This window comes from Mesocricetus auratus, unplaced genomic scaffold (assembly GCF_017639785.1).
Source record: "Mesocricetus auratus isolate SY011 unplaced genomic scaffold, BCM_Maur_2.0 Super-Scaffold_100010, whole genome shotgun sequence".
Taxonomy (NCBI): Eukaryota; Metazoa; Chordata; class Mammalia; order Rodentia; family Cricetidae; genus Mesocricetus; species Mesocricetus auratus.
Window position 1 is genome coordinate 6,752,906 of NW_024429194.1, and position 20,804 is coordinate 6,773,709.

General features: G+C 53.7%; 1 protein-coding gene across 6 annotated transcripts; it reads right to left on the reverse strand.

Annotated features, from left to right (window-relative positions):
* Window positions 1-783: 783 nt before the first annotated feature.
* Washc1 (WASH complex subunit 1) lies at window positions 784-15,258 on the reverse strand. Of its 6 annotated transcripts, XM_013118481.3 has the most exons (13): window positions 14,314-14,420; window positions 13,466-13,602; window positions 11,802-11,852; window positions 8,427-8,580; window positions 5,961-6,072; window positions 5,647-5,793; window positions 5,334-5,470; window positions 4,949-5,081; window positions 4,575-4,776; window positions 4,311-4,487; window positions 3,575-3,733; window positions 2,952-3,020; window positions 784-2,815 (listed from the first exon to the last, which is right to left on the reverse strand). In XM_013118481.3, exons 4-13 carry the CDS (start codon window positions 8,573-8,575, stop codon window positions 2,676-2,678), a joined length of 1,425 nt encoding a protein of 474 aa, XP_012973935.1. In that variant the 5' UTR covers window positions 8,576-8,580; window positions 11,802-11,852; window positions 13,466-13,602; window positions 14,314-14,420; the 3' UTR covers window positions 784-2,675. The 6 variants fall into 6 exon arrangements, with proteins under 6 accessions (XP_012973935.1, XP_012973936.1, XP_012973937.1 ...); XM_013118482.3 differs by lacking the exon at window positions 13,466-13,602; XM_013118483.3 differs by lacking the exon at window positions 11,802-11,852.
* Window positions 15,259-20,804: the final 5,546 nt, after the last annotated feature.

A 20,804-nucleotide genomic window follows, 5' to 3' on the forward strand; every position in this document is an offset into this window, starting at 1 on the left:
GCAGTCCCCTAGGGAGTCTCATGAAGTCCCCTTTGGAAAGCATTTTCTTGTCCCTGCAGATGTTCTCTCCCTGGAGGTCTAATGTCAGGATGCTGCCCGCTCTGATGACGCAGCCCGTGTGCGTTCTGCTTTCTCGGGTCTCACTCTTGCCAGCTCTCTGGACTTCCATAGCATCAAGAAAACCAGGCGTGCAGGGCGGTGGTGGCGCACGCCTTTAATCCCAGCACTCGGGAGGCAGAGGCAGGCGGATCTCTGTGAGTTCGAGGCCGGGCTGGTCTACAGAGCTAGTTCCAGGACATTCTCCAAAACAATACAGAGAAACCCTGTCTCGAAAAAAAGAAAGAAAGAAAGAAAGAAAACCAGGCGTATCGGGTGATGAGAAACTCCAAGCCAGGGGTGGATGTAAGGCTGGCTCCAGAGGCCAGGCAGGCCTGGAAATAGGGATGTTACTGGGCTTCCCCGGATGAGCAGGACCTCCACAGTGCTGCGGCCTGGCTGCAGGCCACCTGAAGAGGCCGTGCTCCTCTGCGGTCTGAGGAAGATGACCAGAGATTAACTTCTGATGACTTGGGCTGGTAGACGGTGCCCTCTCCGCTGGGGCTGAGACCCGGTGGAACAGAGTGGGCAGCTGTGACTCGCTGAGGATTCTGTCCCTTGGCATGGACAGGGTCTCCAAGCCGAGGGGTAGGTGCAGGATGGGGAAAGGGAAAGAGCCAGAGGGGCTGTAAATGTGGGGGTAACCACAGCTGATGACCACAAATGTCCCTCCAAAACGATGTGGGGTACTGGATGTGAGAAATGGTTTATTAGTCACTCTCTGGAGTACCTCCAGCATTGCAGAGGACAGGGCGGGCTGGGGAGAGGAGCCTGGGCCATTCTCACAAGAACAAAGCAGTGTTGGGACACATACATGTGCCTCCCTTTGGCCATCAGACGCGTGAGCTGATGTACCTCAGGGACTGGAGTCCCCCTTAGGATCCCACCAGGAGACGGAAAAGGCTGCGGCCGCGGTGCTAGGCAGAGGGTCATGAGGGGCTGGGCCACGTCTGCCATACCGTCTACCATTTGACTAAACTTAGTGTTAACACTCCAGAGGCAGACTTGGCAGCAGTGGGGGTGTAACTAGACCTCTGTTCCTCTTCCCAGCGGAGTCACACGGAACAAATCTCTTTACTGCTCCCCACTATGTTTTGTTTAAGGGGCTTACTCAGGGAAGGCGGCTGAGCCTTGCCTACTAATGACCCTGGTAACAAGCTGTGTCACTCACAGGCCAGGGTGTCACCTGTAGGCCACAGTGGCAAGGCCCTGCTCTGACAGGAGCTGACCCCTTTGGCCTCCACCCACTCACTCTTCTCTGTGACTTCCTCTCTAACACGCCACCAGGACAGGTGAGAACAGAGCAGCCAGAACTCCAGGCGAGACCCCCACCAGGGAAGGTGCTGATGGGGAATTGGAGTGTCAAGGTTGCCACCAAGCTAGAGGCAAGCTGGGAGCTGACAGACAGCTCGAGGATGAGGGACGGTACCTGCCGAGGGCAGAGGAGGGTTCCCGATGGCCACTGTGAAGTGCACCAGCCCCACCCTCAGTGACGCCCCTGCTGTGACCAGCAGGTACCAGAGAGGCGGCAGGTGTGTGTGTGTGTGTGTGTGTGTGTGTGTGTGTGTGTGTGTGTGTGTGTGTGTGTGTGTGTGTGTGTGTGCAGGTCTGCCCCTCTGTCCCGGCAGAGCTGCCATCCTGGTTCCCGCAGCAGTGAAGGTGAAAACCACCTCTGGTCTTGCCTTCACTGCTGTGCAGAGGTTCAGTCTGCCTCCCCTCCCCACAGGGCCTCCTTGGTGACTTTCCTGAATGTGCGGTTTCATCCAGAGAGCTCCAGCTCTTCTGACGGCCCGGGGCACACCTGAGTGGACCCCACATGGCCTGTATACCAAAGAGCTCCCAGCAGCAAATGTGGATCGGCTTGAAGAAACTGCAAACACTAGCCCTAACTGCCCAGCCCAGGGCAGCTCACCCCCCAAGCTCTGCGTGTCCCACTCAAGATGGCCAGGATCAACTTCCTGCTGGCCTTCCTCCACAGGAGGGTCAATTTCCCGCTGGCCCTGGACGTTTTCAGGGCTCTTGTATCCACAGGGACCTCACACCAGTTTCAGTTCTAACTCAGCCCTACCCCAAGTGTGTTCTCAGTCCTCGGTGAAACTTCCTAGCTCGCCTCCAAGTTCTCCCTGGGGCCTGCAGCACCGCCTGGCCTCAGCCCCCTGAGCAAACACCAAGTCCTTTTTCCAGTGGGAAAAATGTCCCTCCGCAATAGCTGCCCTCATCTCCAATTTCCTTGATCCCAGAGAGAGTGTACAGTTCCCCAGACACCCTGCAGGGTGCCTGAGAAGACGCTGTTGGCAGCGGGCATGGCTGCCGTTCATTTACTAAGAGGGCTCGGTTGGCTGGGGTTCAGGCCGCTACTTTCTTTATTCCAGGCCTGCTGCCGCCGCCGCTGCTCTTGAGGGGAGGGTGCAGAGAAGCAGGGAGGCAGCAGGCGCCTCGCGGCCCCCTCTACATGAAGAGAGACCGGGCACAGACCCGAACACCTGTACAACCCTGGGACCGCCTCGGGCAACAGGACCCGAGAGGAGGAGCCCCTCACAGCTGTCCCCGCCCAACGTGGGAGAAGGGCCAGGGCGCACTCAGGACTCCCAGTCATCGTCATCCTCATCTCCCGCGGGCTGCTGAGGGGGTGGCAGAGGTGGGATGGAGTCTGACATGCGGGTGAAGGCTCCCCCAGGCCCCTCACTGGTCCCGGAGGCAGGTCCTTTTCCAGAAATTCCTGGGAGGGAGAGGTGAGGAGAGAGACAGTGGGACAATGAGAGACAGGGCTGGAGAGAGAGAGAGAGAGACAGAGACAGAGACAGAGAGACACAGGGCTGGAGAGAGAGAGAGAGAGAGATGCACAAGGTGCCTACCCTTGCGCCTCATGACGAGCTTGTTGAAGAGGTCAGACATCAAGTCCCCGCCTTGGCTGGTGGCCCTCACTGCAGGGGGAGAGCAACAGGTCAGGAGAAGAAAGCAAGAACGACGCGCCACACACGGGGCTCACCTGCCCCCAACACTCCTCCACCTGCTCTCAACACGTGCCTACACATGGTAAGCCCATGACAGCCCCGCCCCGCCTTCCTGTTTCAGTTCCCGTGTGGATAAGGACATGGGCTCAGCGAGGCCAGGCTACGGGCACGCAGTCACAAAGCAGGTCAGAAGGAGGTCCATGGGACAAGCCCAGGACTTCCGACACTTCACACACAGGCTGACTAGGATGCCACTAGCAAGGATTCTTGGCAGACGGAAGCCTGGTCCTCGGGGTGGATAAGGGCAAGTCTTCCTCCTCGTCCCAGAGGACTTTGGGTTCCCCAGTTTCCCTGGGCAATGCCTGTCAAGCGTTCTCCTTGCTCAAGATTTCAGCTGGGAGAGCTCAAGGCAGGAAAGGCTCCCCCAGGGAACCCGCGGCCCAGGCCAGAGGGACAAGGGGCCACAAAGGACTCCCTGCGGGCTGGCGGAGGCTGGCTGCTGCAACAGACCCGAGGTCCCTCACCTTGCTCCTGCTCCTTCTGCTTCTTCTTCTCCAGCCTGCGCTCCTTGACGCTGCGCAGCTTGGCCTTGCCAATGCCCCCGGCCTGGCGGATGGACTCGAGCAGACTGGCCCGGCCACTGGAGGGGTCAACCACCTCCTTAGGAGCTCCTTGGACGGAGGCTGGGAGGAGAAGGACGAAGGATTGCTGGCACTGCAGGGCGGGGAAGGCTGCCCAGCCTGAGGCTGGCGGTTTCTCGGGATCCCGGCAAACGGAGGGGCCTGCCATCCCCGGGGAGCCCAGCCGGGAAGCCGTGGCTTCTGGCCTGATGCGGTGTGGACAACGAGCCGAGTGGCCTCGTGGCCAGGCATCTCTCCTCCCTCTCTACCCCTATTTCTATGCACTCTGCAGCAAAACACCGAGTCTGCTGTGCCGAGCACCACAAGCCAACAAACGATTTTCTACCCGGTGAGGTGACTGGAGCCAAGTGGAAATCTGGAAATTTCAAGTTTGCTAATCGACGCTTTCCACTGCCTTAACTAGAAACAGGGCACACCACCTTCCCAAGCTTCCTCTGCCCTGAGAGTCAGGATCCCACAGACACCACTCCATCAGCCCCGTTAAGACTACATGTCCACAGCGAAAACTGCCTGCAGATCCCGGGCCTAGGTGACCTACAGAGACTTCAGGGATCCCGGCATGAGAAATGGAGGTCCTGTTAATGAGGGCCAGCCACTGAGCCCACCTGCACTGTCCTACCTGAGTGGCCCACGCTGCCGCCAGCGTCTTCTTCCCTGGCAACCGGGCCAGGCGCAGTTGCCACTTCAGGGAACACTGGTGGCTGTGGGGTGCTGACCACCACAGCGGGAGCTGGGGGAGGTGGCGGCGGTGGTGGCGGGGGAGGTGGCGCTGCCAGAAGCACTCCGCCGTCCAGTTCTGGAAGGAGTGTGAGAACGTATGAGGATTTGGGGAAGGAGCCAGCGGGAACTTTGTGGCTCAATCCCATCCTAGGGCCCAGCTCACCGGGCTGGAAAGGCTCAGCCACCTCTGTGTGGAAGGTGGGCAGTTCCGGAATGGCACCAGGGGCAGAGGGGGCGATGCCAGGGCCCAAGTCGGCGCTGTACATGAGGTCATCTGCGATGCCAGGCAAGTCGGGAAGGTAGGACGGCACGTCGATTTCAGGGACTTGACCCAGGTCTGGCACGTAGAAGTAGTTTTCTGGAGCCTGCAGGGTCAGGTGGGACAGGAAGTGTGTGACAGGGCACAGGGCCCACACTGGGACCTCGGGGCAGGCAGCACATGTGGCCCACGCAGTTGGGTAGACAGAGGGTTAGTGGGCCTCCCTGGAACTGTGCACCGCACCGGCAGGGCTTGCCCGGCCAAGCACCCCGCCCCACCTGCTGCTCCAGCTGCTCTCTCTTGCTGATAGACAGAGGGGCATCAAACAATTTCTCCTCTTCCGTGCCCAGCATCGTGTGGGTTTTTGTTACCGCGCCAGCCAGAGGGTCCAGGAAAACATACTTCTTGTACCTGTGGAGTGGGATAGGGTCAGGAGGCCGTCCTGCGGCCAGGCAGACCCCTGAACACCACTACATTTGTCCTTTAGGGTCCCCAAGTCTTAGAAGCCAAATCAAACTTGTTAGTCCTGAGGACTACTACATCAGGCTCAGGCCCCTGGCGCTAACTAAGCAAAGTTTGTCTGTCTGTCTGTCTGCCTGCCTGCCTGCCTGCCTGCTTGCCTCCCTCCATCCCGTCCGCCTGCCAGTTATGTCCTGGCCTTACAGATTCTCTGTGGTGTTGAAGAGCAGCAGGGAGCTGATGGAGCTGATGTTGCTAGGAAGACCCCCGAGCCCCTCCTCAGCCTCATCCTCAGGCTCCACCTTGGTGCTCACACACACAGGAAAGTATTTCAGTTTCTCCTGGGGGGATCAGAGCGGATGGCGTGTCAGTCCCAGGCTTAGGGACCCAGCATCATCCCAACCAGAATCCTTCTAGGCGCCCGAAATCTGGGGGCAACCTTCGGGCCCTGCCTCCCAGCAGCCGTGCGTAACATGCAGGTGGCATTCGGATGGGTGACACCGGGTGGCATTCAGACCTGCAGGGCCCGCTCATCCAGGGGACGGTGCTTGCTCTGGATCCTGTAACGGGGTCTCCTCTGCAGACCAGGGTCGAGGGCACCCGTAAAGATGGAGCCGTATTCTTGCAGGCGCTCGGGCGCTGGGTACTTGGCACTAGAGAAGACCTGCAGAAACAGGGTCAGCTCTGGGGCCCACACGTTCAGGTCAGCCTGGTGCTCCCACGCAGGCACTGAGAACGGGGTGACCACTCGCAGGAGGGAAGCGAGCCGTGGCTGAACAGCAGGGGCACAGGAAGGTCACGGCACCGCCACAGAGCAGAGGTCACACCTACCTTGATGGCCTTCTTGCTGCCCTTGATCTTCTCTATCTTAGCCTGGGCCAAGGAGACCCTCTCCCTAATGGCCTGCAGCTGGCGCCGGCTCAGCTCCACTCGCTGGGAGATCCTGTCAAAGAAAGAAATGTAGGGATGGGCGCCCCCGTGCCAGCACAGACCTGAGCCTCGCCAAGTCCTGCGCTTAAGCGCTCAACAGGGTACAACCTGCCTGTTGGGCTGGTCTTGGTGCCGTTCACCTGACCTCTGTCTGCCCCTATTATTCATCCCAAGGGGTCTAGAAACTCTTTGCCATGAGCTCTGGACAGAGAAGGACAGCCACTGTGGCTCTATTCTGGTGTCCACATGTGACCCCCGGACCCAGGAGTTCACAACCTTGAGGCAGGAAGATACTAGCTACTACACACAAGTGCCAGCCACTGACAGTTGACGTTTGCAGCCACGAGTACCCTTGGTGGTCACAGGCTTCCGGTCTCTGCAGAGAAGCAAGCAGAACCAGACCAAATGGCCTCTCCTGTAACTCAACCGCAGCAGATGAGGAATCGCCCTATACCCTGCAGATGGTTCACAGAGTACACATGACGTCCCGGTGCTGGCCTATGAGACTTGCCCAGCCCCGCCCTCGCCTGCCCCAGGCCCTCTTGAGGGGTGAGCACACAGTGCCAAGTGTCCTGATGAGCCCGGGCTGCCTCTGGGTCTCTGAATCAAATGGAATACTGAGCACTCACAGGACCAACCCCTTCCCTTTGTTAAGGGCTTCCCTCATCGGAGCTTCCCTGACCAGACTAAAAGTCTGTCCCTGGACTTCCCAGGTTTAGCCTGCTAACTTCCCCACAATCCCTAGTGTATCTTGTACACACTAAAGACCCAGGCCTTCCCTCCCTTACCACACTGTAAAGACTCAGGCCTTCCGTCACTTACCGCGCTGTAAAGACTCAGGCCTTCCCTCCCTTACCACACTGTAAAGACCCAGGCCTTCCGTTACTTACCGCGCTGTAAAGACCCAGGCCTTCCGCCACTTACCGCGCTGTAGTCTTGCACAGGGCCCGGCACAGATGCATCAGGGGCTCGCAGTGCACCCAAGTGGTTCCCACTCGAAGTATAAACTTCACAACCCCTTCCCCACACCTCTGTGCTACAGCGAGTTTATCTACCTCCCTGGGATGCTGACTCTGACCATGTGTGACATGATGTCACTGTCTCGATGCTCTTCCGTCTCCCCAGCCCCCAAGAGTATCAGCTCCTGCTTGTAGCCCTACCCAGAGTTGACCTCTGAGCATTAGCCCTGAGAAGCCAAGCTCTGCAGCTCAAACGCGGAGTCAAAATACACCCAGAGTTTGCTTCTGACAGGTTGCTTTATCACAGCAGCAGGGAAAATAACTTAGGCGCCACAGAGGACAAGAGGTCAGGGACTCTCCACTGACGCCTCTGGCTTGGAGCACAACATAGTTTTTTGTTTTTTGAGACATGGTTTCTCTGTGTAACAGCCTTGGCTGTCCTGGAACTCACTCTGTAGACCAGGTTGGCCTCGAACTCACAGAGATCCGCCTGCCTCTGCCTCCCGAGTGCTGGGATTAAAGGCGTGCGCCACTACCACATGGCTTTTTTTTTTTTTTTTTGAGCACAACATGTTTAACAAGACTCTGGCAGAGAATGAGAAGATGGCCAGGAGAGTCCAAACACAACCCACATTCCCAATGAAGCCAGGCAGATGCCCCCTTTGCAGAGCGTCACTGACCATGTGCCCACCATTTCCCTTCAACCCTCTGCTCATCTGTTCTCCCGTGACATCACTACAGAGCAGGAAACCTCCCCTCCCATAACTGCCTTACGGTAACCTTGCCATAAGGCAGCACCTCAGTCCCGGGTTGGAGGACAGGCTGGTGAAAACTAACCTTGTTTGGCCAGTTGCAGAGAACACAGCACACACAGTCACACAACATCATGTACTTAGTGATGGTTACAGTGAGATGCACTGGCTTATGTCGTCATTCCCTAACCTGCCACACCTAACTCCTCACCTTTTCAACAATAAAGAAGGTGGGAATGTAAGGCTCCAGGACTATGCTGGCCTGCCCCTGCCACCTGGCAGAATGCACTCGGGCAGTGCCCTGGTCAGCCCAGGGTTCAGTGATTGCATAGTCTGCACGCAGGTGCAAAGGACACCTTTAAAAGAAAGACCCCCGCCCACTTAGGCTCTCTTTCTGCTCTTTTCCAGCTCTCTTCCCGCTGTCCCCCTGGGGCAGACAGGACTTTCCCTGTCCCCCTCTTCTCTGTGTCTCTTTACCTCTTTTCTCTTCCTTTCCCCCCTCCCTCCCCTTTCTAATAAAACTTCTCACTTCAGCTCTGTCTGCCTGGCGCGTTTGTCCCTGCCTCGGTCACCCTCGCCTGCCGTGGAATCCGCCATGGTCCCCCACACAAGGTGCCCCTCGAGCTTTATCGGAACAGCTGGGTAACAGGTCCCACCTGCTGAAGATGTCTCCAGAGATGCTCTGCAGGTGCTGCAGGGCGTCGGCCACTTGCTGGATCGCCTCCTCTCGTCGCAGGTCTGGCTGGATAAGGGGCACTGCGTAAGGCTGACCCACCAGGGAGTGCTGCGTCTTCAAGGGTGTCATGATGCCTGCGGACAGGAATGGACACATCAAGAGCACACTCAAGCCAGCAGCCACAGACAAGGCGGTCACGTCACACACCTGCAATCCCTGCACTTCTTCTGAATCACAGAAAATTCAAGACCAGCCTGGGCTACATGAGACGCTACTAGGGGGAGGTGTCATGCAGAGGAGGTGACTTCTACACAGCTTTGCCGTGTGTAAGCATCACGAGAGGCAGAGGAAGAACTCTGAAGACGCCTAGTTAAGGAGACTGAAAGCAGTGGCGGGAATTCGTATTGGCAGAGACTAGAGTTGAGAAAAACCGGGACATACTGTGATCTTACTCCCAGGGCACTTGGTACCCTGCTAAATGCCCTATTTATCACATCAGTTCACTCGACCTCCCAAGCTTCGACCATCACAACCATGGCTGCACAGCACAGAAGAGGCTGGACGCAGAAGAAGGATGGGGATTGCCCAGATCTACTGCTGAGTCGTCTCCAGACGACAAGTGCAGAGACATGAACACTTGGGTGGTGTGGACCACATGACGACCACCCCTGCTTGACAAAATCCCAGCATTCCGACTTTGTGGATCACAATTCTCCAGCTCTTTCACTTTCATCTTAACAATTCTGTGTGTAATGGGGGCTTCCTCATCCTTTTCCTCCTCCTCCTTTCCTCCTCCTCCTTTTCCCCCTCATCCTTTTCCTCCTCCTCCTTTCCTCCTCCTCCTTTCCTCCTCCTCCTTTTCTTCCTCATCCTTTCCCTCCTCATCCTTTTCTTCCTCATCCTTTCCCTCCTCATCCTTTTCCTCCTCATCCTTTCCCCCCTCATCCTTTTCCCCCTCATCCCTTTCTTTGGGGATTTTGTATGCACTTCAGCAAGGGATGAGAATATAAACAATGTCAATCTCTGTGAACAAAATTAATTCTTTGGAAAACAATCCCTACCGCCCTGGAACCATATAGCATGAACACTCTGCTTACTCCCCATACAAGACCCCCCATTATCCTTGCCCCCAATCCACCAGCAAGAGAGAAGTTAAAGAACCTGGACATATCTGGTTCCATGGAGAAACAATGGTCCCAGAGTCATAGCCTAAGGCCATTTAGGGCAAGAGTTCAGTTAACGAGTGTAGACCACAACTCAAGATTAGAGCAGCTTACTGCATGAATGGCAACTCTGGTCCGCCTCACAGGGAGCGGATTCTGGCTCGATCCTCCTCTGCCACACACACAGGCATACACTGAGGGACTCTGAATGGTACGGTGTCGTGGAAAAGAAGGAAGGCGTCAGGACCTTCCTCTTTGCAAGCTTACGAGGAAAACAGACCCCTGTCTTAAGACTAAGGCACAAAGGAATGCAATGAGTAAACAGCTCAGTGCTTGCGCTACACGGTACAAACGCTGCATCACGCCCTTGAAGAATGAAATCCCCCTTGTGGTTAGTTTCACAGGACTCAATGTCTGACAGCTCCCGACAAGGGCTGAGACTGCAGGAGGAAGTGTAAGGGGCATCTGGCGGTGTCACCGACCTTAGAGGCCAATGGGCATTTAGACTCTTACTAAACTGCTTTCATGTTTGGTTGGTTGGCTGTAGTTTTTCCAGTCAGGGTCTCTCTGTATAACTGTCCTGGCTGGGACTCACTCTGTAGACCAGGCTGGTCTTGAACTCACAGAGATCCGCCTGCCACTGCCTCCCGAGTGCTGGGGATAAAGGCATGCGCCACCACCACACTGTTAAACTTACTGGGTTTTTTTTTTTTTTTTTTGCTTCAAGAAAAACGCTGTAATGGCACTAATGACTGGAATCATTAAGTACGCTTTCAACATGGCTTTGTGGCTAAACTAAAAGCAAGTACAGAGTATAAAGGTGTGGCCTATTTTCAGTAAATGGACAGTCATCTCGACTCACCCCGGACCGTGTCAGTGTCCTCCCCTCACCGACTCCACACCTCCTCTTGGGGACCTGAGCCCCACGGGAGCTGGACTCTCGCACATGGGTATCCGAGGAGCTCAGAAGCTAACGCCTCTGGGAAGAGGGACATCCAGGCTTTGCTCACGCAGGCCACAGTCAAGGGGTCCCAGAAGTGATTATGCGGGAAGATGTGCCTCCGAATCACAGGACCAGGGCGGTCTGCTTACACTGGGCTTAACTCCGCCCCTCGTGCCACTAAGGCGGCAACGGCACTATAAACACCGCTGGCAAGAGACGGACCTACAGAATTGATACTAAGGCACCAGGCCTTTATGATTAGGGCAACCCCGGGCCCTCACCAGAAGAAAGTGAAGACGTCGTTCGTTAGGCCTGGCAGGGAACCCCCGGTTTTCTCTTAGGCACCACCCTGGGGCCCGCAATTACGATGGAGGTGGGAGCCTTTCGTCCAAGTGTTACAGGACGGAACAAAGGCTTCACTGGGCCTTAAAAGTGCTGTGGGATTGTCTATAAGATGTTTGTCCTTTACTAATACGATCCGTTCCAGTCTTTAGACTGAGAACTGGCCCTGCTCTCCGTTGGTAATCCCAGTAATAAAAATCCAGGTGCGACCCCTACTGTATCCTAGCAACGTCTCCACCAAGCTACCGCCTAGTCTTGGCTCCTCGTGCTGATGTCCTGAGCTCTCTCCTACCTCCTTGGGCCTAGACTTGTCCAGATCTGAGGTGGTCCTTCCGCTCTTTAGCTCTCTCCAGGCCTGGTTCCTCCTTCCTATTCCAGTGACCAGGACATCCTCAGCTTCCTAGAGGGAAACCTGTCTTGAGCAACCATCCAAGCCAGCGTCGCTCCTCATTCTGCACTTACACTTATCATGTCACCAAGACGGAGACAGCTCCTCCACAGCCATCCAGGAAGCTAACCCTGAGTTCAGACTCATTCAAAGATGGTTCCTCACCTCTTACACAGACCTTGAGGCAAACTTGCTAGCCACGCTGACCTAAATCCAAGCCCGGGGCTCCCATCTTTAAAGTCAGGAGGGAAAAATAGAAAGTTCTTTCTGTCACTTCTTAAACTGAATTCCTCTGCAATTGGACGTGTGAGTGTCCGTGAACATGTCCCTGAGGGCAGGACAGGCACAAGTCCTCTAAACAAGGAAACGGCAGGTCCACTGGAGAACTATGACAGCTCACTCTCATCTTGTCTGTAAATACCAGTTAGCTACTAAGCATTGAGCCCGATCACAACACAGATGGAGTAAAATACAACACCAGGCAGACAGGCAGACAGACAGACAGACAGACTAACTCACTCAAAAACAACTGAATCCTCTGTGTCGAGAGTGTTGTAGCATTGGAATCCACTGGAAAAGAGCAAAGACTCATTTCAAATTTAGATAGATTAAATGAATTTACGCTTACTGAAGGAAGAGGTGTGAGAACAAGGTTTAATGCTACACCCATCAAGGCAGCCCAAGTGTCCATCATTTCAGAGGCTCCCCCAGAATGATGAAGGCTTCCTCAGTATCCTCCACTGTTAAACTGCTTCCCAGGCAGCAGGTTGTGACATCCACAAAGAAGGCAGCCTTTGAGCCAAATGGCATGCCGTGCCCAAGGGGGCTAAAGGGAGGTTTACAAAGGTGGACACCACAGGTGGGCACTACAATTACCTACAGAAGCCACCGCTGGCAAGAAAACTGTCTTAACCCCCTCAGTAGTTTCTCTTTCCTCTTGTACAGCAAGAAAACGACCACTTCCTCCCAGCCCCACAGAAAGGAGCCAAAGCAAGGAGTTAAATAGCAAGTCTGCATGAGCAGAAAGCAAGGAGTTAAAGACCTCAGAGCAGGGACACCATTATCCTATGCTTATCTCACTAAGGGTCTCTCAGACATTCCAGGGCAAAGGTCAACCGCCCTTAAGGGATGCCTGGCATCATATGAAGTTTCTTCAGCCATCACAGGGAGTGATGTATACATTACTACATAGATCTGGGCACTCTGGGGTGAGCGTCATTAACTGACTGAGACAGATCAGGCAAACACAGTGCCTCTTCCCCACAAGCGGTCTAACCTGGGCTGTGAACGTGGTTTTACTGAGGAACACTGAGTGTTAGTCCCTCCTCGCTACCTGTGGCTCTCCACTAAAGAGCAACGGTGAGCAGCAAGCAGTAAGGGATATCTCGTGGTTTCCCTGCAAGAATCCTTGGAGAAGCCGGGCCGTGGCGGTGCACGCCTTTGATCCCAGCGCTCGGGAGGCAGAGGCAGGCGGGTCTCTGTGAGTTCGAGGCCACAGCCTGGTCTACAGAGTGAGTGCCAGGACAGGCTCCAAAGCTTACACAGAGAAACCCTGTCTCGAAAAACCAAAAATTCCATGGAGAAGCAACGATAAACACAAGCTGAACCGAGTTTAGCCTCCAGTGAAGCATGGAGCCCTGAGACCTGCACTGCCCACAAACTGCTGCACGCCCCTGGGGACTGTTCCACAGCCGAAGGCTTCCGGGGGAAACATCCCGCTCTCAGTATGTTGGTTACAGGCTTGACACCGCCACATTTTAGATCTAGTGGGTTAAATTAAAACATGCCGCCGACTTCACCCAATTATTTTCACGGTCAAAATGACGGATGCAAGCGGCAGAACCGAATCCCCTTCCCTATCCCTTTCCCCAGGCCCCATGTTCTAAAGCATTGATCGTTGGCTGGCAGGATGGCTCAGCAGGTGAGGGCAGTTGCTATCTGCTTTCACAAAGAGGTCGTTGGGAGAGTCTGGGGTATCACTGTCCCCCAAGCCCGGCAGCCATCATCTTCATGGGGGGGGTAACTGTTACCACATCCAATGTGACCTTCAAGATAGGCCTGTCGGCTTCTGTCGTTCTCTCTTGGGGGTGGGGGTGAGGTGTCGTGGCCTCCCGGCCCATTATCTATAGTTCTGTCCTACTGCACGTCACCCATTAGCTTCAGTGTGCACACTGGACAGCTACCTGAGGGGAATCCACCGTCCTCGCAGAGTGATGTGATTCTGCTGCTCTGGGATCGCCCATGTTCTGTAGGTAAACCCAGGAAACTCAATGGTTCCCCAAAGTGGGCTTCGATGGAGCTGTACTTTGTCAATCGGACCCTGTAAGGAGGGTGTAGATGTCTGTTTGCACCCCCATCCTGCAAAGGGGAAGTTTCCAAACCACCATCTAAAGCGGATTGAAGGCTGCCTACTTAGTGGGGGGAAAGAATTCATCGCTGAAGATAGAAACGTAGCTGAAAAGTAAAAGCAATTTGCCAGATTTGTCTTCACGTGAGCTCTGCCCTGAGACATAGTAACTCCTCCCTCGCAAGTGGTCTCCTGGCCTCCAACGATTCCTACTTCCTCACTTTCACGTTTTATGCACACCACGAACACATAGACAACCCCGAACGGTGCGGTCTCCCTTGCACCTACCCATGCTCATCAATAATTGTTCTATATTAAACTGACAAGAGAACTCACACACACACACACACACACACACACACACACACACGCACGCACGCACGCACGCACGCACGCACTTTGTTTTACCAGCAAGAATGACACGGTTTCCAGTGGCGGGCGCTTGGCATCTGGTAAACACAGACCTGGCCCAGAACCACCAACACCCGCCACGTCCATGTCCCCCGCGCAGTCCATAACTCCGGGAGCGCCCAGCACCCTGGTGCATATCGTGCTCCCCGGCCCTGCTCCCTGGAAACGTCAGGCAGCCACTCCCTCTTCCCCGCAGCCGGAGCTGCGGGATGCAAGAGGGGGCGGCGGGGACCCGAGCCCCGCACAGCCCGGCCCGCCCCCTGGAGCCCTTACCCCCTCCTCCGGTCCGCCGCAGGGTCACCTGCTCCGGGGCTCGCTCGCTGCTCGCACCCGCCCGGCCCGCACGCCCGACCCCAGGCGGCGTCCTCACCGGTGCCACCGCCCCGCGGGCCCCGCAGTCCCGTGCCGCCCGCTTCCGCGCACCCAGCAACCCCGGGTCCTAGCGCCCGCCCGCCAGCTCGCCGACTTCCGGCCTTCAGGAATGCTGACCTGCAGGGCCCAGACCGGGAAGCCGCCCTTCTCTCTCTGTGTGGGCCCAGGTCTGGGAGCCCCGAAACGTCCCCTCTCCTCCAGCCATGCACACTGAATTGTATCTTTTAGAAGATACAGCTTTTCCCGTGTTTACCTCTAGGAGAGGCCCTTTTAAAAATGCATAGGACTGAACGCATAGCGATATGGTTTGACCTGGAGTAGTCGAATTCTGCATAGAAACCGACTGTAGAATACGCCTTACTAGTGTGTGTTTTTTGTTTTTTTAAGGATTTACGTGTAGAGAGACAGCTCAGAGGTTAAGAGTGCCGACTGCTCTGCAGAAGGTCTAAGTTCGGTCTACTCACAATCCCCCGACACTCTGGCTTCAGCGGATCCCGGGTTCTCTTCTGCCTTCTTTGAACACGCACGCACGAAGACACCATCAAGGCACATCAAGGACCTTACTCGTTTCTAGGTTATGCTGAGCCACTGTCAGCTAGGTGTTGTGGCCATCCGATGTGGAAGCAACGTGATGTGGGTAAATTATGAGCTACATACTTTCATGGGGGGGGGGAGGCGGGGGGTCTTCTGAAAGACAGGTAGCTCTTGAAAGCAGGATTGGTGATGTAATCCAGCTCAGCCATGCAAAGTTGTACCTCTTGCGGGGTACGGGGCAGTTCTCAAAACATCATCCTGTACCATCTAAGGCCAGACAAACAACGAAGGACGAGAGGTGGCTGTGTGTACAGGCTTCAGTGCCCTTGTTAAGAGCCGATGCCATTGGCGCGCCCAGGACGCCTTCATTCCACAGTAGGGATGGGCTGGGTTAGGACCTCAACAGTTGACAAACTGTGATTGGGGAACGCCCTTCTGCACACATGTTTCTCTTATTGGTTGATGAATAAAACACTGTTTGGCCAATAGAGGCAGGAAGATAGGCGGGACTAGGAGACGGGAAGAATTCTGGGAAAGGTAGGCAGAGAGGTGCTGCAAAGAGATGCCATGCAGATGATGACAAAGGAGTAACAGGTTCCGGCATTCGCCAGTTAGCCAAGACCACATGGAAATACATAGAGTTATAGAAATGGGCTAATTACGAAGACAGAGCTAGTAAGTAAGAAGCCCCAGTCATCGGTCAACAGTTTAATAGTTAATACAGCGTCCGTGTGTTTATTCGGGATTGAGAAGGGCGGCGGGACCTGTCGGGACAAGAAAACTACAGCAACAAAGCTGAAATTTCTATTGGTGCTGGCATTCTTCATTGCTTTCCTCAGACTCCAAGTTCAAAGGGTTAATGTTTGTTTTCTTGAGACGACCATACTGTGTAGTAGTAACTCACTAAGTTAGACAATAGATGAGGCTAGCCTCAAACTCACAGAGATCCACCCGCCTTTGTTCTCTGAGTCCTGGGTTTACAGGTGTGTGCCTCCACATTGAGCTATGTTTAAGTTTCTATGTTAGCATATGGAGTATATTTTATTGACTTAAGTCTGGAAACACACACACACTCACACTGATATGTTTTATTTTGGCAGTTTTCTGGGAGATGTGTGTTCCTAGAATGTTGGTCTGGAGTTACCAAGTCATTGAGGCTAATCTGTGTGGGGTCAAAATTGGATATGGCTGTTGTTTCCTTGGGTGCCATTACAACAATTTTGTTGGTAATTTTAAAGACATTCTGTCCTGAGCTAAGCAATGGGAAACACATCCTGTGACTGCTCCCTTTGTCATCTCCAGGAGCCAAATGGGTTTTTCTTAGCCCTCCCTCCTTTCTAACTCAGAGATGGAATTCCTGCTAATAAGCTACCCAATGACATTCTGGCATGGACTTTTCCCCCAACACAAACCCAGTTTTTTTTATTTTTTATTTTTTTGCTTGTTTGGGGTTTTTCTGTTTTGTTTTTTCTGTTTCTTTTTCTTTTTTTTGTTTGTTTGTTTGTTTGTTTTTTTGAGACAGGGTTTCTCTGTTTTCTTTTGGAGGCTGTCCCAGAACTCACTCTGTAGACCAGGCTGGCCTCGAACTCACAGAGATCCACCTGCCTCTGCCTCCTGAGTGCTGGGATTAAAGGCGTGCGCCACCACGGCCTGGCCCAGACACACTCTTTAGATGGAACCAAGTAAGCCTATTGTCGGCAGCTATTTTGATAGTTAAGGGGATGGGAAGTGCGAGACAGTCACCTGGGCATATGGAGTAACTTAGATTGGGCCCCGAATCTGAACAGTTAGTGCTCCGTCTGAGGAATGATCCATGCTAGCCCTGCCCTAGCTTTTAAAGGTCCACGTTTATCAGGCAGCAGAGAAATACTCCAACAGCAAACAAGCGACTGACACCCACAAATGATGGAGAGTATCCTAAGTAGAACATCTCCAGTTAGTAGCTGAGAAGATGGCTAGAAATGCTCTGTTCTCCCTTCTGTTCTCAAGGACATAGTAGTTTTTTTTTTTTTTCAAGACAGTGTAGTCCTGGAACTAGCTCTGTAGACCAGGTTGGCCTCTCTGGTGCTAGGATTAAAGGCATGAGCTCTCTTTTAGACTGATTCACTCTCATGTAGCCCAGGATGGCCTTGAACTCACAGAGATCCATCTGCCTCGGTCTCCCAAGTTCTGGGATAAAAGTTGTGGTCACCACTGCCTGTCCTATGTGGCTAACTAATGGCTTAGGTGTTCGGCTAACTAGTGGCTTAGCTCTTAACTAGGTGTGTGGCTAACTAGGGCCCAGCTTTGCATTCTGACCTTCAGGCAAGCTTTATTAGATTACAAATGAAATATCACCACACCAAAGACCTGGGTATTAAAACTGTCCAGGCAAGATTAAAACTGTCTAGGCCTGAGCTCCTCTTCTCCACCAGGAGGCGCTCCTTCTCCTTCAATGGCAAAGCTGGAGCTGGCTGGCCTGTGGTGGAAGAGCTGGCTAGTCCTTACGTTACAACTCCGGGCTTCCAGGGCTTCGGTTCACAGCCTTTTAAGTTTACTATGATGTCAAAGCAGAAGGGACAACAAAACCTACCCCAGCATAGTGACAGCCCGCACGTATTTATGCTCTGGGAACCCGGAGCACACTGCACAGCCTGCCTGCAGCTAGCTCAACAGACTGGAAGTCTACACTAGGACTCTTTAGTCATTCTGCTCCCGTAAGCAGCCCTCACCCCATTCTTGTGAGTTACCCCAATAAAACTCACTGGTTCACCAACTTGGACTTTGATGGTGTTCCTGCTTTGGTCTGTCATGGGCTTCCTGTCTGGGGTATGTAGGCTTGGGCTGCATCTCCCCAGAAAAGTCTTGTCACACAACTGCAGCTTGTCCCCCGGCAGAGACCTGAACCCCCTCTCTGCCATGGTGACAACAGACCTTGGGAACACTGGAGTCCCTGGACAGAAAGAGGCAGGGACACCACCAGGTTGAGGAATAGGTAAGACGATTTGGACACTGGGATGGATTACCTAGATAAAAAGGTCTTTCTAGATATGGGGAATGCTCCCAGCAGGGCATGGGCTTAACGAAATGTAGAGAACGAAGGAGCATCCTTTGGATCCAGCTCAGCCTAAAGCAGGGAAGAGTAGTCATGGAAACTTGTGGCTGGGAATTGGGGCTCACATCAACCCATAGCAGAGCAGGTCTCTGTGGATCTGGAGGCCTGAGCCACAGACCTAGCTGGAGTAAGGGTTAGCAGACTGGGATGCGTACCAGACCCTCGTAGCATCTTTAATCCTCTCTCACTGAGGCACTGACTAAGATTTAGTCTGGGACAGGCATTTCCTATCCAGGAGGGTCAACCCAACTACTGTATCTGCTTTGCATCTAAACTTTTTTTTTTTTTTTTTTTTTGAGACAGGGCTTCTCTGTGCAACAGTACTAGCTGTCCTGGAACTTGCTGTGTAGACCAGGCTGGCCTTGAACTCACAGAGATCCGCCTGCCTCTGCCTCCCAAGTGCTAGGATTAGAGACATGTGCCACCACCGCCAGGTTCACATAAACCTTCTGAGTCTCTAGAGAAGTGATTCTCAACCTGCGGGTCCTGACCCCTTTGGGCTTGAAGGACCCTCTCACGGGGTTGCATATCAGATAATCCGCATGGCAGTGGCAAAGTCCCTCCCTGTGACGGACTTCAGGTGCATCTCTCTGGTCTCGGATTTTCAACGTCTGTGGGTGCTTCTTGACTGCATTGCTGCTCATGTGTGTCTGGCTATTTCCCCTGGGCAGCTCAGGGTTCTGCAACCTTGTATTCTTTCCTGGGCACGGATCTCAGGGCTGTGCTCTGTAGACCAGGCTCCGTGAGTGGGGGTGGGGGCGCAGGATGGGGGACCGGCTGAGATCAGGTCTTACTTAGCCTCCTGCTGCACAGGAGGGAAGAGTGCAAGGTGGCTGGGGTCCAAGAAAAGTCACCTCAAGCTCCTCGTCCCTTACCACGCACTGAGCCAGGGAGGGTCACGGGGTGGTGGCCGTGCCAGGTCTCGGTGTGATGTTTTCCGGAACGGAGGCTGCTGCCGACTAGGAAGGGCAGCGGCAGGAGCTGCTGGGATGCGGGAGGAAGGAGGTGTTGGCAGGGCAGTGTCCTTTTATGTGTGGGCGAAGGGTGGGTGCCGGGAGACGGCAGAGCAGCATGGCTGAGGCCCCTGTCGGTCGGCGGTGCCCTTACTGTAGTTTTCTTTGCTGTTGGCAAGGCCCCGGCAGGGCTCAGGGGAGCAAGTAGGGTCCAGGGGCTGCAAGCCTTCAGTTTATAGGGCCAGCCGCCAGGCTCAGGCAGCCGCCCCCAGGGTGCCGGGGAAGGTGCTCCCTGCAGACCAACTGCCCCTGGCTGGGCTCTTCAGCGGGCTGCAGGTGGGGACTGGGTGCCAGCCAGATGCAGGACAGCACTCGGTTACTGAGGCTGGAGGAAGAGCCCCTGGCCCTCGTCCGTTTCGCTGCAGCAGTCTTTGGCCTCTAAGCCTGCCTGCCCGCCAGTCCTGTTCAAACACTCAAGCACACCTTTGCATCTCAAACTGGAGGTTTGAACTCACTTACACCAGTAGTTTCCCTGACTTTGGAGTTCAGGTTAGAGTCAGGCTTAACATGAAGTCTTAGAGAGCTCTTTAAAAAAGTGTTTTAAAATTTATGAGTGTTATACCTGCATGTATGTTTGTATATTACTTTCCTGCCTGGTGCCTGCAGAGGGCATCAGAGCCCCTGGAATTGGAGCCATTGATGGCTTCATGTGACAAAGTAAACCTGACATTGTTTAATCCTGTTACTTGGAGCAAAAAGCACTTTCACCAATACACACATAACATCATAGTTCCAAGCAGAGACTGAGTAAGCAAGCTAAAGGGTTGCTTTAGCTAAACAAAAGGGTTTCATTCGGCTAAAAGATTTGTTGAGTGCCTTTCATATGCTAAGCATAGTGCAAGAAGCTACATCAAAGAAAATGGGAAGTCCTTTACTCGTAGAGAGTATAATCTGGTGGCTAATACAGTAAAGTGGAGGCAGGTATATTGTTGAGGTACCTTGATGATGAATCCGGACTAGGAAGTCAGGGAAACCCCTAATAAACTACAATGAAACCGTATTTCAAGAATCCATGCAAAATCAGTATCATCCATTTGGTATGTTTTTTGAATTTAATTTGTAACATGCTCATAGCTGTGTAAGAATTATCTTATGGGGACTGACCTAGGCACTACATATGTGTGACAGCTGTGTAGCTTGGTCTACTTGTGGGACCCCTAACAAAGGGAGCAGGGATGGGCGCTTTGACTGGCTCATACTGGGTTGCCCTGCCCAGCCTTAATACACGGGGAGGAGCTTAGTCTTACTGCAACTTGATAGGCCACGCGTCGTTGACACTCGTGGAAGACCTGAACAGAAACAGGGGAGTGGATGGGGGAGGGGACTTGGTAGGGGGGAAGAGTGGGGGGAAGGGAAACTGCAGTCAGGATGCAAAATTAATTTTAAATTAAAAAAAGAATTATGCGTATAAAGGTTAAGTGAACCGGGTTTGCTGGTGAATGATACGTAGGAGGTGGTGGCATGAAGATCACGCGTTCAAGACCAGCTTTAGCTATAGTGAGTTTGACACGAACGCGCGATAAATGAACATTGAGGCCTGGATTATGTTTTTCTTTTAAAGAGAAGTACTAAAGCAAATTGAGAAACAGCAAACTAATACTGAAGATAATGCAGTGGAAACCAGGGCATCTCGTATCATTGGTTGGGAATGCTGTCTCTTGAATGGAATAATTTGTAGAATATGAACCACACAGGCTGCAATGGATTACTTTTTTTTCTTAATTCATGAGGGATAGCCTTTCAGAACCTTC